We start from the raw sequence: 14,616 nt of genomic DNA, 5'->3' as shown, positions 1-14,616 counted from the left end.
TTTAGTCAATCTGTTTTTAAATGTCAGCATAAGATACTTGCATTCAGCCACCCTCTAAAACTTAGCATTAGGTCAAGAACCAACAACCTGTGGTGTTTCATCATATATCTACAGTGACTAATATTTATATACACAATGCTTTTGTCTTCCTATTTATATACACAATGCTTTTGTCCTCCATATATCAGGTTCAACCTGTATATATGTGCCAGTCTTTAGTCTTGATGTATAATTATTGGATATCCCAATGAATGGAAACTGAGGCAATTTTTTCATAACAGGAAAAAAAATTGACATAGAGGCTGTAGGTTTCCTTCCAACTAGTAATTCCAGTGTAACTTTAGGAAACCAACGCGGACTGATAGCAGCACAAAAGCAGTACAGCGCTTTCCACAGCAGGGAGAGGCTGCAGGATGGCAGCCAGGCCTGTCACATCTCATCCTGCGTGGACTCCAGCAGTGCTTGGCAAAGAGTGGTTGCTGGGTATGCTCTTGATAGTGTGGGAAGGATGAAACCCCTCCAATTTCCAACACCTGTACTTGAAAGACCTGTTTTTAAAAAGGTCAAATGGTCTGTTAGCATTTGCCACCAAATTCATCATTCATCAGGAAAGGTTGGACGTGGTGCTTAGGGACATGATTTAGTGGGTGACATTGGTAGTAGGGTGATGGTTGGACCAGATGATCTTGAAGGCCTTTTCCAACCCTAATGATTCTATGCTTTTTCTTTTAGTCAACTGCCAGCTGCACTGCCTTCTCCTTAGGGTGCCCACAGCCCTGACAGACCCCTGCCCCAAAACACGCCGCCATTTAGCACATGGAGGGCCACCAGAGCACCTTCCCTCCCCAGCCTGGAGGGAGTAAACACCCTCAGGGCCGTGTAGAGCCCCGGGGCGAGCCTGGAGAAGCGCTGGGACCGGCGGAGGCGACAACGGGGCCTGACAGGACTCTCCGCGCCGCCCCGCAGTTTCAAACAGCCCGCGCCGCTCCCCGGCACAAGATGGCGGCCGTCCCCGGGGCGGGCGGGCGGACTCTCCGTGCCCGGGCGCCCCGGCGGTGGCGGCGGGCGGCCGGCAGGGGGCGCTGCGGCGGCGTGGCGCTGCGGCGGCCGCCATCATGCTCGGCGAGCCGGGCCTGGGCCGCGGCGCGGTGGCGGGGCGGCGCGGCGCGGGGGGCTCGGCGCCCGGCGGCATGTTCCGCAAGGCGCGGCGGGTGAACGTGAGGAAGCGCAACGACTCGGAGGAGGAGGACGAGGAGCGCGACGAGGAGCCGCCCCACGAGCCGCCGCCGGGACCCGCCGCGGAAGGGCCGGCCGAGGCCTCCACCGTGGCGGCGGCGGCCGGGGGAGGAGGCGGCGGCGGTCCCGGCGGCCCCGGTCTGCTGCCGCTGCCGCCCGGCTGCGTGCCCCTCGCCCTGCCCGGCAGCCCCGCCGCCTTCGCCTGCGCCGCGGGCTACGGCGCGGCCCTCGGCTTGGGGCTGGGCTTGATGGCGGCCGACCGGGCGGGCCTGGGGGTGCCCCCGCCGCCCTCCCCGCTGCCCCCGCCGCCGCCGGCGGCTCCTCAGCAGGGCAACGGGCTGCCGGCCGCCGGGCGCCACAAGGAGAAGAAGCGGCCGCGGGAGAGCAAGGAGGTGCCGCGGGCCAGCCTGCTCAGCTTCCAGGACGAGGAGGAGGGTGAGGCGGCGGGGGGCTGCCCGCCCCGGCCCCGCGCCTCCGACACGTTTTGTTTCATGGCCGTGCCGCCCGGTGTGGGGGCTGGCGGGGGGCTGCGGCACCCCGTGTGAGGCAGGGGGAGCAGGGGGTGCGAGGCACCGGGAGCTAGGCCCGGCCTCATCAGCCCCTGCCGCCCCGCGCCTGTGGTGCTGAGGGAGGGGTGTCTTTGCTGAGCTTCTCTGTCGGGTTTATCTTCCCCCGGTGTGGCCGGTGTTAAAGGCTGGATCCGACAAACCCCCTGTGAGGGTTTTGTGGCAGAGTTGCTTCATCTAGGAGTCCACGAGGATTGTTAGATTAACCGTCGTGAATAGTCAGAAAAGTGGCTGAATGGTTTCTGGGCTTCAGCTCTTAGTAAAATAGCTTAGCTGTGTTTGTGCAGTGTTTTGGCTAATAATTCTGCTAGATTCCACCAGGTATTGTACTCGTGAGTTGGTCTGTTCACACTCAGATGATCTGATTATGGGTAGTAGTTATTGTATGTTAAAAATAATCGAAAGTACTCCTCAAACTCCCGAGTTTATTGCATCCCAGAAGTTCTGGATGAATAGGAGCATTCTTGTGACACCTTTTGTCAGCAGGACAGTTAGTATGCGTTTTGAGTCCTCTTTGAAGGAATTTCCAGTGATCACTGGAACTTGGGTTGTAAGACTGTGACAAAAATCCTGATAGAAATTCTGAAAACTGTGGATTTCCTACGTTAATCTGTGGCGTGGGTTTTTTTGATGCAATTTAGTTCTTCAGCTTGCTGCATACCTTGTGGTAGGTTGTAGTTCTGCAGGCCTTTAAACTGGTAGAACAACAAAACACAGTTGTTCCCTTACCCATTAGTCATATTGGCACGCGTATGTGTGAGTCTATGAAAAGAGTGATAACCTAAAATGTTGGGATTTCTTGTTTTCTTCCAAATTTGTGGTCACAGTGAAGGATCAGTTGTTTAAAAACAAATAAAAAACAAAACCAAAGATTAATACGGTCAGATAAATGCAGGTCATGCTTGTACACTTTTGTGTAACTTCTGCCTTGCATGTCTCTGATTGTTCTGTGAGCAGGATGTACCTGAAAATGACCTCCCAAAAAACAAGGAAGAAAGTACCTGTGAAAGGATGTGCAACTCTGTGTTACGACAGTGCAACTGTATAGTTGGGTGAAATTACGTTCTAGTGGCACCTAAGTTCTAGGCACAAAATTAAGAAATCTAACAGTAAGTAAACTTCTTGGCAGGTCTAACGTAGTGTTTTCCAACTTCTCTTTTAAAGAAACTGAAGAAGTTTTCAAAGTGAAGAAATCAAGTTACAGCAAAAAGATTGTAAAACAATTGAAGAAAGAATACAAGGAAGATCTTGAAAAATCAAAAGTTAGAACAGAGGTCAATTCTCCGACAGATGGTAATTGCAAAACTAACAGTAACTCTGTAATGGCAAAGGTTTAAGAATTGTAAATATAAATGGCTTGTTTTCATGATGAATCCTCTGTCTTTTCAGAGAATTTAGCATTTAGAACTGAAGTAGAGCATGCATTAAATTGTGTCCATTTGAACCTCGCAAATGCTGGTCTGAAGCTGGTAGAGTTCTCTGAATCTCTGTCATGTGGAAATGAACGCCAAAGGATGAAGCTTCTCAGATAGCTACTTATGCAGTTGTCAGTAGACCTCAGTAGTTTCTGTATTTCAGCTCTATTTATGTCAGATTAGTTTATTTTCTTCCTGCATCTGGTGCTTATCTGACAAGATGTCCTTGTAATGCAGTTTCTCAAGAAGGAAAATCATGGGGTGAGCAGAGTGGTGTTTTTTGTTATTAAGTAAATTATCCAACAGCTGCGTGTTTCACGCAGTTTGGACCTTAGAGCAGAGTTGGTGATCAGGATGATAGGATGAAAGTGTTGGAGCAGAAGGATCTTTTAACAATGCACAGTCCTCCAGAGCTCGGAATAGAGCCTGGGATTTCAGTTTCATTGTACGTCTGCTGTTGGTTATTGGGAAGCTCATTGGTAAAGTGTATTGATTCTTTTTCCTCTGCTGGTTGGTTTGTGTAGACTAATAACCTGCAGCCCTGTGTCTAGAAGTGATAGGCTTATGATCAAAAAATGTCATTGATAGAGCTGAAACTTATGAGAGTTGAACGTCGTACGATGGAGAAATTTCCCTTCTTCCAATCACAAAGCTCTTTAACTTTTAGTGAGTCCTTTAAAAATCTTAAAAAGACTTTTTCTGCGTTTTAAAAACCCACAAATTCTTTGTTATTGAAATCTTCAAGTTGCCTGTGTAATGGTATGGGGTGTGAGCAGAAACAGAAATTATGATTTCTGTGGCTAATGTTCAGGTCACCTGTGAAAATCCAGATCTTCATTCTCGCTTCTGTCACTAAGGCTCTGTAAAGATTTGCATTTTGCACATGGCTAGTGTGTGCTTATTTTCTGTTTGTTTTGTATCTGTAGTTGGCTTCATTATAGTGCAGGGGCTGATACTGAATCAGCTGTCTGGATTCTCTAAACAAATGCTGAAGTCTAAAAATTCAGATGTATACAGTGTAGACTGGATAGTTGGATTTAATTTGTGTTTTTATGCTGCCTGTATCTGTGTATTGCCCACCTAACGCAGGTTAATGTTGCACCTCAGCACAAGAGGAAAGTGAAACAGTTCTTTTGAAATAATCTATTCTTGTAGAAAGATTTGGCACAACAAGGGCAATGCTTTCTAATTAGTCACACAAGAGACTGTGTGAAGGTTGTACGTATGAATTTAATTATCGAGTTCCCTCACTTTTTTAATACTTGGCAATATGTGGAACGTGGTTGTGGTTTCTGCTTTGTAACATTTCATTTTTAGAGGATGTCAGTGACTAAATCACAAATAAAAAGGCATATTTTGCTAGATTCCAAGTAGTAAAATTATCATTTAGCATCTTCATTTGTTTTTTATTTTAGATTGTTAGACCTTAAAAAAATGCCTCCAAGTGACCTTTACAAAAGAGTAAAATGTGGGCTTTGTTGTCTTAACAGTCGAACCACAACTAGAAAAGACAGGACAGATTAAGGATATAGGTCAAGAAGATGGGACTGCAAACAGTGAACAAGGTGAAGAAGAAATGGAAGTTGAAAGTGAGAAGGAAGAAGAAAAACCAAAAGCCGGTGGGGCTTTTTCAAGTGCTCTATCTTCACTGAATGTTCTCCGCCCAGGTTGGTTATTGTAATACATCTGATATATTAACAGATGCTTTAGCCAGCATTTGCAGCAGACTAAAATATTTGAGAGATTAGGGAATGTTTTTCAGCAGTATATCCAGCATCTGAGGATTCAAGAGAATGCAGTTTTCCAAGGATGTTCAATTTTACAAGCCCTATTGGAGAAGATGTTTTACTACAGAATGCTTAATCTTGATGTCAAAACCAGGAATTTCTCAAAGTGTTGACAAACTATGAGAAAAATCTAGATTGGAGTAGGTGACAACATGAATTTTAACTGATTTCAGTTAAAATACTGTATTTAATCTGAATGTCTTGGTTACAGGTCTGCAAGGTGTCTCAAATGGTTTCCTATCTTTTTCTGTCTAATGAAGTCTTATCAGGCCTTGAGGCCAAAGAAATCCATTTGAGAAAGTGTTTTTGAAAGCAGTTTGCTAATCGGTAGCTGATTAATGTGGTGGCCATCTCCCCAAATAGAAGCTCCATCTGCACGCTTGGGGTCCTAGTTGATTCTCAAATGACTTTTCCTTTAGGGGCAGTTGCAAAAGGGTACGATATGTTCACTATTGCATCTGTAAAGGTACTGCTAGCTTGAAAAAAATATCTTATTTCAAGTGTAAAGAGAATCTGAACTTCAACATTTTGTGCATGACTAGGCAAAGTAATGTTAAAAAGTTATTGATGTTACAAAGATTGATTTGTGGGGGCCATTCTTTATAATGTATAAGTAAGTTGCATTCATTTAGTGCTAGTGAAGTTAGTTTTTTTCTTCTTACATGTGTTTTTTTTTCTTTCCTTTCAGTTGTACAATCTTTTCTTACTAGCTTTGTTACTCCTATTTGATGTCCTTTGATCTCAGAGCTACCATCATCTGTTGAAATGGTTGAGGATTTTTGTTCTCCAGAAGTACGAAGAGTTAGGGGCAATATCAGGACAAGATATGACATAATCAGGAGCCTCATTTTCCTCCTGGTGCAGCAGTCAGGTTTTGTAAAAGGCTTCCTCTTCTCTAAAGAAGCATGGCCAGCAGGGCGAGGGAGGTGATTCTCCCCCTCTGCTCTGCTCTTCTGAGATCCTATCTGGAGCACTGCGTTCAGCTCTGGGGACCCAGCACAAGAAGGACATGGGCCTATTAGAATGAGTCCAGAGGGGGGCCACGAGGATGATCGAGGGGCTGGAGCACCTCCCCTGTGAAGACAGGCTGAGGGAGCTGGGGTTGTTCAGCCTGGAGAAGAGAAGGCTCCAGGGAGACCTTACAGCGGCCTGCCAGTACCTAAAGGGTCCTACAGGAAAGCTGGGGAAGGACTCTGTGTCAGGGAGTGCAGTGATAGGACAAGAGGTAATGGCTTTAAACTAAAAGAGGGCAAATTTAGATTAAATATAAGGAAGAAATTATTTTCTATGAGGGTGGTGAGGCACTGGAACAGGTTGCCCAGAGAAGCAAGTGTTTAAGGCCAGATTGGATGGGATTTGAGCAACCTCGTCTGGTGGGAGGCGTCCCTGCCAATGGCAGTGGGGAAGGAATTACATGGCCTTTAAGGTCCTTTCCAACCCAAACCATTCTGTGATTCTAGGAATATATCCCAGAGGGACATGAGGCGTCTGCCCTTATGGCATGTTAGCTAATGGAAGCAGAGCCAGATCTTTTGGGAAAGATCCCATCTTTAAGAGTTACTGGTCTGAGTAATAAAGTTTGCATATGGACCTTCTAAGTTTCTTGCAAATGTTTCTGTGAGTACGGATTTTTTTCCTCTCACTTTTTTTGCGGTTTGCAAAGATGTTTTGATAGGGTGGCAGAGATAAGTAATAAGGAGTCGCAATACCTGTTTTATTGCAGCAGTTGTTTTAACAGTGTAAACGTCTATCTCTAGGAGAAATTCCAGATGCTGCTTTTATTCATGCCGCTAGAAAAAAACGTCAAATGGCTCGTGAACTTGGAGACTTTACCCCCGTTGACAGTGAACCAGGTAAAGGCCGCCTTGTTCGAGAAGATGAAAATGATGCCAGTGATGATGAAGATGATGACGAGAAGAGGAGGATAGTTTTTACAGTGAAGGAAAAATCCCAAAGGCAAAAGATTGCTGAGGAAATAGGTAAAACCTTTTTAGAGAGACAGCTGGTATTATTTGCACTGTTTTTACTGCAAGTGCTCCCTTTTAACAATTTTAAACAACGTGTTTTTAAACAGGCATAAATCTGGAGTTACATTTCTCTTTTAAGAAAAAGTACTGCATAATGGAATCTGCGTATACAATTTTGTGCATAGGCTATCTTCTTTTGGTTGGAAGCACACAACTCTATTTAATCTGGTAGAAACTAAGGAGCAATTAATGTTGTTCCTGTACTTCTTAGGAAGTATATAGTTGTCAAAAGAAAAACATTAGTCCTTCAATGTAGGATTCTGCTTCCTGGCAAACAGGTGAAATAATCTTCTGGAGGAGGAGGAGAAATAGTAAGGTAATAGGTTCATATTATTAGAGGGCTTTATCAGCAGTTAATTGCAAACTTAGCCATTGGATTTTTGAAATGGAACCTCTGTCATAATGATTTACAGATTAGCATTCTTAATTCCTTGCGAAGAAAAGGGAGAATGCACTGAGATATTCCCACCAAAGTGTGGTCTTTTAGGTTTTGGAACTCATGGCCCTTACTATGAATACGTGATCTTTTTGTTACCTGTCTGTTTTATTCTTCTTCAGGTATTGAGGGAAGTGATGATGAAGCACTGGTGGCAGGGGAACAAGATGAAGAACTCAGTAGATGGGAGCAAGAACAGATACGGAAAGGAATCAACATACCTCAGGCATGTATTTCATTTGAGCTCTTTTTGGTTTGTTTCTGCTATGCTGGATAAATTCATTACAAACTTGGGGAGTTTACGAAAGGCTGTTTTGTCTGAGAATACTAGTATGTAACTTCTGATACTCTTTAAAAAGAAGTGAAAGGTCAGATTTCAAATATCTGGTGGTATCCATTTCTTTAGTCTCTTTGTTCTTGGTAGATACTGATCATGTAAACAGCATTTATTTGCGGCCTCAAAAAGAGCGAGAATAATGATGCTTTGAAGAGACCTCTGTTCTTACTTACCAGTGTTTTTTTTAGTCTGTGTAAACAGTATGTGCTTCATTGCTGTTTACGTGTCTTCTGTTGTGACATAAACGGAGTTGGAATTGGTAGCAGGTTGTGCCATATGTTGTCTGTACAGTCATAGTGAATTGTCACTCAGTTGAAGATAATAGTGTTTTTTATAAAAACATTTCAGCAAAATCAAAATCAAACACTGATTCTAATAGATGCTCTTAGCAAAATTAGTGCAGTCCCAAATACTTGGTTGTTGTAGGCTGGTTAAAAGTGTCATTTAGTAACTTGCTGTAAGTATAAATATTTAGGAGAATAATGATACTAAGACTGTCCATTTAAAAAGGTGTTTCTGAGAATTACGTTCGTATGTTTCTGTCTACATCTTGCACTTTGTAAGCTTTGAGATGTGAAACAAAGTTTCTCCCTTCTTTAACACAGTACAATCATGTCCTCTTCCTCTAGGTTCAACCAAGTCAGCCTGCTGAAGTGAATAATCTGTACTACCAGAACACTTACCAGACATTGTCTTATGGTTCGTCATACGGCATTCCATACACTTACGCTACGTATGGATCATCAGAAACCAAGTCTCAAAAAACAGATAATACAGTTCCTTTCAAAACACCCAGTAATGAGATGACTCCTATTACTATTGATTTGGTAAAGAAACAGCTTAAAGACAGGTAGGACAGACCATCTTTTTAGACTTAAAGACCTGTCCCCTAGCTTTCTGTTCCTCAGGCGCCTTTTAGTCTTGGTGAGCAAACACAGAGTTTCATCGCTGGAAAAGTACTGACTGGCACATCCATTAAAAAAAAAAAGGCAAACAAAAAAAAGCTCAAAGTGAAGATGACATTGACACTTTGTTCGAAAAACTCCTTGGATTGCTTCTCTGGAAGTGAAGCTTTAAATATGTGACCATTGATCTTGTTGAAGACAGGTCTGAGTTTCATCTTCTGGACACTACACAGTCTTATAGTCAAGAATTGACAGGCTAGTGAGGTGTTTAGCTTGTCAAGTTGCAGTCTTTTAAACAGTAAATCAAATTTTTACCCTTCAGTAGATAAAGAATTTAAATTTTTAATGTAAACATAGATATTTTTTTCTGGTTTAAACATTGTGATCTGCTTGTCAGGTACACAAAATGTCCTACTGAATGAACAACCCAATTGCAGTCAGAAATCATTAGTTATGAACAACTTGGCACTCTACACGTCTACAGTATTAGTTTGTATGCCCAGTGCAGCGTTACAAACTCTGATAGTAAATTAAGTTAGTAGACGAAGGCAACTGCCTTGTAGGAACTATAGTTCCTACGTATACTTTTTTTTTCTTTGTTGTTCCGTAAATACCTTTTCCTCCCAGTTTTCCTGTAGGGCCAGCCTTGCAGTATTCTGAGTGCTACATCTCCTTGTAAGAATTACAATTGAGCTGGTAGTACAATGCGCTCAGCATAGACTAGAAAATTAATTTAGATCATTAGTCTTGCTGTTTATGTAGAGGGGAGAAAGGGACAAGTGAAAGTTAGAGGTTGTCTCTTTACAATATTTCCATATATATACTTGGTACTTGCACTGTCTAATATCACAACAGTCTGAAATATATAGACTTTTGGATGTAAATTTGTTATTTATCCGTTGCCCCTCAGGTTGGACTCTATGAAAGAATTGCACAAAGCTAATCGGCAGCAATATGAGAAACATCAGCAAAGCCGAGAGGACTCTACCAAGGCAATTGAAAGATTAGAAGGGTCTTCTGGGGGTATTGGTGAACAGTATAAGTTTTTGCAAGAAATGCGAGGGTATGTCCAAGACTTGCTTGAGTGTTTCAGTGAAAAGGTAAGGATGCAAAAACATTCATCTTTTTTCAAAAAAAAAAAAAAAAAAAAAAGGACTCTTAGTACATGCCAAACACATCTCTGTTTTTTCAAAAAGTCCCCTGAGAACATACTCTCCTAAAGGTTTGGTTATTCAAATGTTGAAGAGAGAGCATGATGAAAAGCGAAGGTTATCAAAGACCATTATTTCACAGTATAACAGATTAGTGACTTCAGATAAGCTAAAAACATTTTTAGATTCTCTGTCTTTTTAGATTTATGGCTTTTCAAGGTTACTCAGATGCCATTTTTTGTTAACCTGATACTCAACACATGCAGAAATAATGACGGAATTACAACATTGCTAGCTCTTTAAATGCTTTATCAACACAATATGAAAATTGTATTTTGTGCTATTACAAACTTCCTCCTGTCAGGCAGTGTCACATGTTTGGTAGTGTTCTAGTGTCTGAAGGAGTTAAAATTAGTGTAGCAGTCTGAAAACACCCAATCTTTATTAAAAAAAAAAAAACTACCAAAAAAAACCTTATATAGTATAATACTCTCGTATATTTCTAACTTGAGAATTTAATTCTTTTACCCTGTTTTATTCATGCTATATTTACTTAGTTTTTTTTGTAAACTAAGAGAAGCTCCTCAATACGTACGTGTGTGTTTATACATGCGTATGCACACATACAGGAGCTGTAAAATTCACTTAGCAGTGCATAGGCTATTTCTTTGTTGCCTTCTGACTTTAATACAATAGCATGGTATCTTCTTATTACCCGAGTGGTTAAAGCTGCTGCTTAGCTATCTTGTTAGGCGTGAGAGAGGAATATAGAAGCATTCTGGTTGCTAATCAGTTGGACAGTAATTGTTCGGCATTTAGTTGTCTTCAGAGATTCCCATCTTCAGTCCTGTAAGCTGGAGAATAACTATCAATTATGAACAAGCCCAGGGAAGTGCGGACCAGTTAATTCACCTAGCTAACTGATCAGTTTTGTAAAGTGTTGTTCACTGAAGAAGAGGAAAAACCAGGAAAGTGTACTGTTAACTAATAGTGTAACAATTTCAGTTGAGTTTGTCTGAAGGGAATTGACCTATCTAGCTATACTAGGAAATAAATTAATTCCAGCTGTGATAAAGCAAACTAGCTGCTGATAGTTTATCAAACAGGCTTGTTAAAGTTGCTTTCTTATGATATATCTTTGTTTTCCTGGTCTTCTAAAGATTCTACACCTGGACACCCGACTTTCCCAAAATACCCCACATGCCAGTCCCTTGAACTTTTAAGGTGTTACTTTCCATCTCATGCTTCTTAAGTCAGTTTCTGTTTTCAGTTAGAGGTTTCTGTATGTACAGTGAGTTGCAAAATTAGGATGTGACATGGTCGGTTTAACAGAGGCATATGACATTAATTATGATGTCCTATGTATTTCTCTGTTCTTTGGCCAAATAATCTGTTTCAGAATTCAGTGCTTTCAGCATGACAAAATTACTATCAAATTGCAATTGTTTTTTTTAAAGGGGTGGGAGGAGGGAACAAAATAAAGTAGTAAAATTATTGTCAGTTTTCATTTCAGTGAAATAATGAAATGCAGCAGGAAGATAGATTCCAATTTTTTGAGCGTAGAGATAAATTGCCTTCAGCTTTTTTGTAGGAGCTGTGGCCCTGGCTACTTCATATTTAAAACAAGTGCATGTATGCGTGTTTTTAATATATAATGAATATAGTTATTATGATTATAACATATAAAAGCAAAGTAAGTGTGTCTATATGTAATACTGTGGATGTGTGTCTGTATATATGCATACAAATATATACACACGTGTGTGTGTGTGTATATACATATATATAAGGACATATCCAAAATTTGTATAAAACCAGGGCTCCCTATCCTTCCAAATCTGATGCGCTGATGCTTTCTCTTTATTCTGTCAGGACTAGTCAGGGTTATTAGTCTAATTCACATTGTTATTTGTCTGAATGAAAAAGTTGGTTGCTGAACAATCACAAATGAGTGCACAGTGTTCTTGTCCAGTGCCCTAGAATTCCTATGTATGTCCATTGACTTAGTTTTGGAGAACAAAAAATAATGTCATAAGGTAGACCTTCGTCCTCCTACCACCTTATTTCTGCACCTATACACCATGCTCAGTCCCTCGTGACCCCCATGCAAACAAGACCATTTTGCCTGTATTCTGGTTTTGAAGAGATACTGAATGTTAGAAATGCTTTGCTGATTGGTAAGGTGCAATGGAGAGTACAATGAGGCAACTTCTATGAGAAACTTAGAAACAAGCAACAGAAGTGTCAAATCCTATATGTTTTTTCCCTTAAATGATAAAAATCAGTGAAACGGAAGATGCTTGCATGACTAGTAGTTCCTTCACAAGTACTGATTGTCAAAATCATGCTTACTGAGAAGGCTAGAAAGTGGGAAGGTGTCTTTACTTTTTGAACCTGAGAAAATACAAGGGGCACAGAAAAATCAAATTCTTACCAGCCTACCTGTGACAGCATGATTAGATAAGCTGTTATTTTACATGCAAAAGCAATTTATCGAAACACACTGTGTGTATCAGGAAAAGGGGGATTGTAGATTAAAATTATCCTTGTCTTCTGAATGTTCAGAGAGCTTTCCAGTTTTCTTCTCACGCTGTTCACAGTGAAAATATGGGGGGAAAATGGTAAAATAAATAATTGAATTTAAGGTAATGACTAAACGAAGCAGTGAATGAATGAGAGCTCTAACTTTGTAGCAGTCAGCGAATCTGTCAGTCACTCATCAACCACAGCATTGATTATAGAGGAATAATGGCTTTTAAGTTTCTTGCATTTTAAATGGGAAATAATTTGAGTGGATTCACATATACACATACATAACTGTTTGTTGTTTTTTTTTTATCCCGAGGCAATTATAGAAAGAACCTGTAGGGATGCTTCCAAAACCTTTCATTTAACTTTTCAGTTTTAGAATTCCCTTGACACACTTAAGGCAAGAAGCTCTGTTTTCAATGGCAAACTGCAATAAAACTAGTTTTTTGTTGTTGTTTTATTTTTAAATTATTACGTGGGTTTTCAAAACTGTCTTGAATTCAGAATTTAGACTTCCAACACTGGGTTATTCCTTCCCCTTCTCATTCCGTCTGCTTTGTTTTCCCTAAAAGAGAGTTATATGTATGTTGAGTTCCTTTGATTTTGATCCCTGTAGACCAGTTTGTTGTAAAGAGCTAAAATTTCTTTCATTGTAATGTGTCCTCTGATGTGTGTGTCATTCTCAGCTGAAATGGCCCTGCAGCTATAATCTCATAGTTCTAAATTTTACAGGAGAAGGTTGTTTTTTTTTAATAGCTGCTGAGTCACATTCTAAATTACATCAGGAAACAATTTCTGATTTTATCTGTTTTGAAAAAAAAAAAAGTAATCCTGGATGGTAGGCAGCAATGAAATATCTGAGCTAAAAGGCTGGAAGACTATGGACTAAACATATGTCTTGGAGGTAAGGAGGATACAGCATAAGTGTTCATACCAAAAGCAACTGATTCATGGGAGTTGCCTTTCCAAATTAGGAGATGGTTAAAAATTCTGTTTTATATTTGAATATTTATGATGGTCTAATTTTAACTAGTCCCAGGAAATGAAGTTCCGCAGAAGTAGGCAGTGATCTGCTATTTAATGTCAGGAAATTCCTAGCTGTTATCTATTTTTGTTGCTACTGAAATTCAGTCCACTTTTTTTTTTTGTGGCAGGTCTGATCCAACTTAAGTCTGTATCTTTCAAAGATTATACTTAATGCAGAACTCACACGCTTTGTGTGGTTTTGATTCTAATGATAGACTAGAATAAAATTTTTAATGATTTGAGTTACCTGTTGGCGTAATATGTTTAAGCATAGTTTTACTGCATTTCAGTGATACTTCCATATATGCTAGTGAAAGTTATAGCTAAACAGTAGCTGCTGGCTTTAGGAGATTTAGTTAGATTGATGCTTTGTTATTTTTTTGTTTTTTTCTTTCATTGTGTAGAGTCAGGTTCTCATCTAACTATAGAATACTACTACATTGTTGTTTAAAGATAAAGTGGAAACAGGGAGATCGGTGAATTGTAAGCATTGTAGCAATATTCAAGTGCACTTAGTAGAGAAAATAAGAGTAAATAACATTTCACACACTGGAATTACTGTCTTACTGTGTAGTCTCATTCAGTCAACAGAAATGACTTTCAGAACACTTGCTATGGTTGAAAGCTGACAACATTGTTGAATGCATGTGTTTTCTTCAAGTTGAAATGTTTACTGGTCTAAATGATACGAATGGTTAAAAGAAAGTGGCTTGTGCTGCTAGAAGTGCAGTGACAGCATTATACTTTGGAATAGTATGGCACCCCAGAAAACTAAGCACCTGAAGAATTTGATATTACGTAGTGTGTTGTATTTTTACAGGTGCCTCTGATTAACGAACTTGAATCTGCAATGCACCAGCTGTACAAACAGCGAGCTTCCCGCCTTGTCCAAAGACGACAAGATGATATTAAAGATGAATCTTCGGAGTTTTCAAGCCATTCAAGTCAGTCCATCTTGAAGGTTTTTATTATTCATTAAACAACCTTGTTTACTTATTATGGCTAATTTAAATGTAAATGTTTAAAAGTATGAAACTGTCTTGAAGTTTATCCTTACTTTTCAGATAGGTAGAAGCAAATTTAGATTAAAAGTTCTCTAATCTGTTTTGGTTTAAACTCAAAGCCACTCTAACTGACTTCATTTCTCCTTTCTGTTGCTCTTAACTGTATTTTCTCTTTCCTAGCACTTTAAATGTATGCA

At 40.6% G+C, this 14,616-nt stretch overlaps 1 protein-coding gene across 1 annotated transcript in view; it reads left to right on the top strand.

Annotated features, from left to right (window-relative positions):
- Positions 1-1,092: 1,092 nt before the first annotated feature.
- The window catches only part of PAXBP1 (PAX3 and PAX7 binding protein 1), a 28,186-nt gene continuing 14,662 nt past the window's right edge, over positions 1,093-14,616 (top strand). Inside the window, exons 1-8 of the mRNA XM_035545809.2 lie at positions 1,093-1,671; positions 2,967-3,095; positions 4,708-4,884; positions 6,762-6,983; positions 7,590-7,693; positions 8,434-8,654; positions 9,620-9,809; positions 14,236-14,359. Of these exons, the coding sequence (XP_035401702.2) occupies positions 1,116-1,671; positions 2,967-3,095; positions 4,708-4,884; positions 6,762-6,983; positions 7,590-7,693; positions 8,434-8,654; positions 9,620-9,809; positions 14,236-14,359 (1,723 nt within the window). The 5' untranslated portion in view covers positions 1,093-1,115. The remainder of the gene's footprint in view (positions 1,672-2,966; positions 3,096-4,707; positions 4,885-6,761; positions 6,984-7,589; positions 7,694-8,433; positions 8,655-9,619; positions 9,810-14,235; positions 14,360-14,616) is intronic.

Source organism: Cygnus atratus, chromosome 1 (assembly GCF_013377495.2).
Source record: "Cygnus atratus isolate AKBS03 ecotype Queensland, Australia chromosome 1, CAtr_DNAZoo_HiC_assembly, whole genome shotgun sequence".
NCBI lineage: Eukaryota > Metazoa > Chordata > Aves > Anseriformes > Anatidae > Cygnus > Cygnus atratus.
The sequence above is the reverse complement of the archived record's forward strand: the minus strand, read 5'-3'. Positions and strand labels throughout refer to the sequence as shown.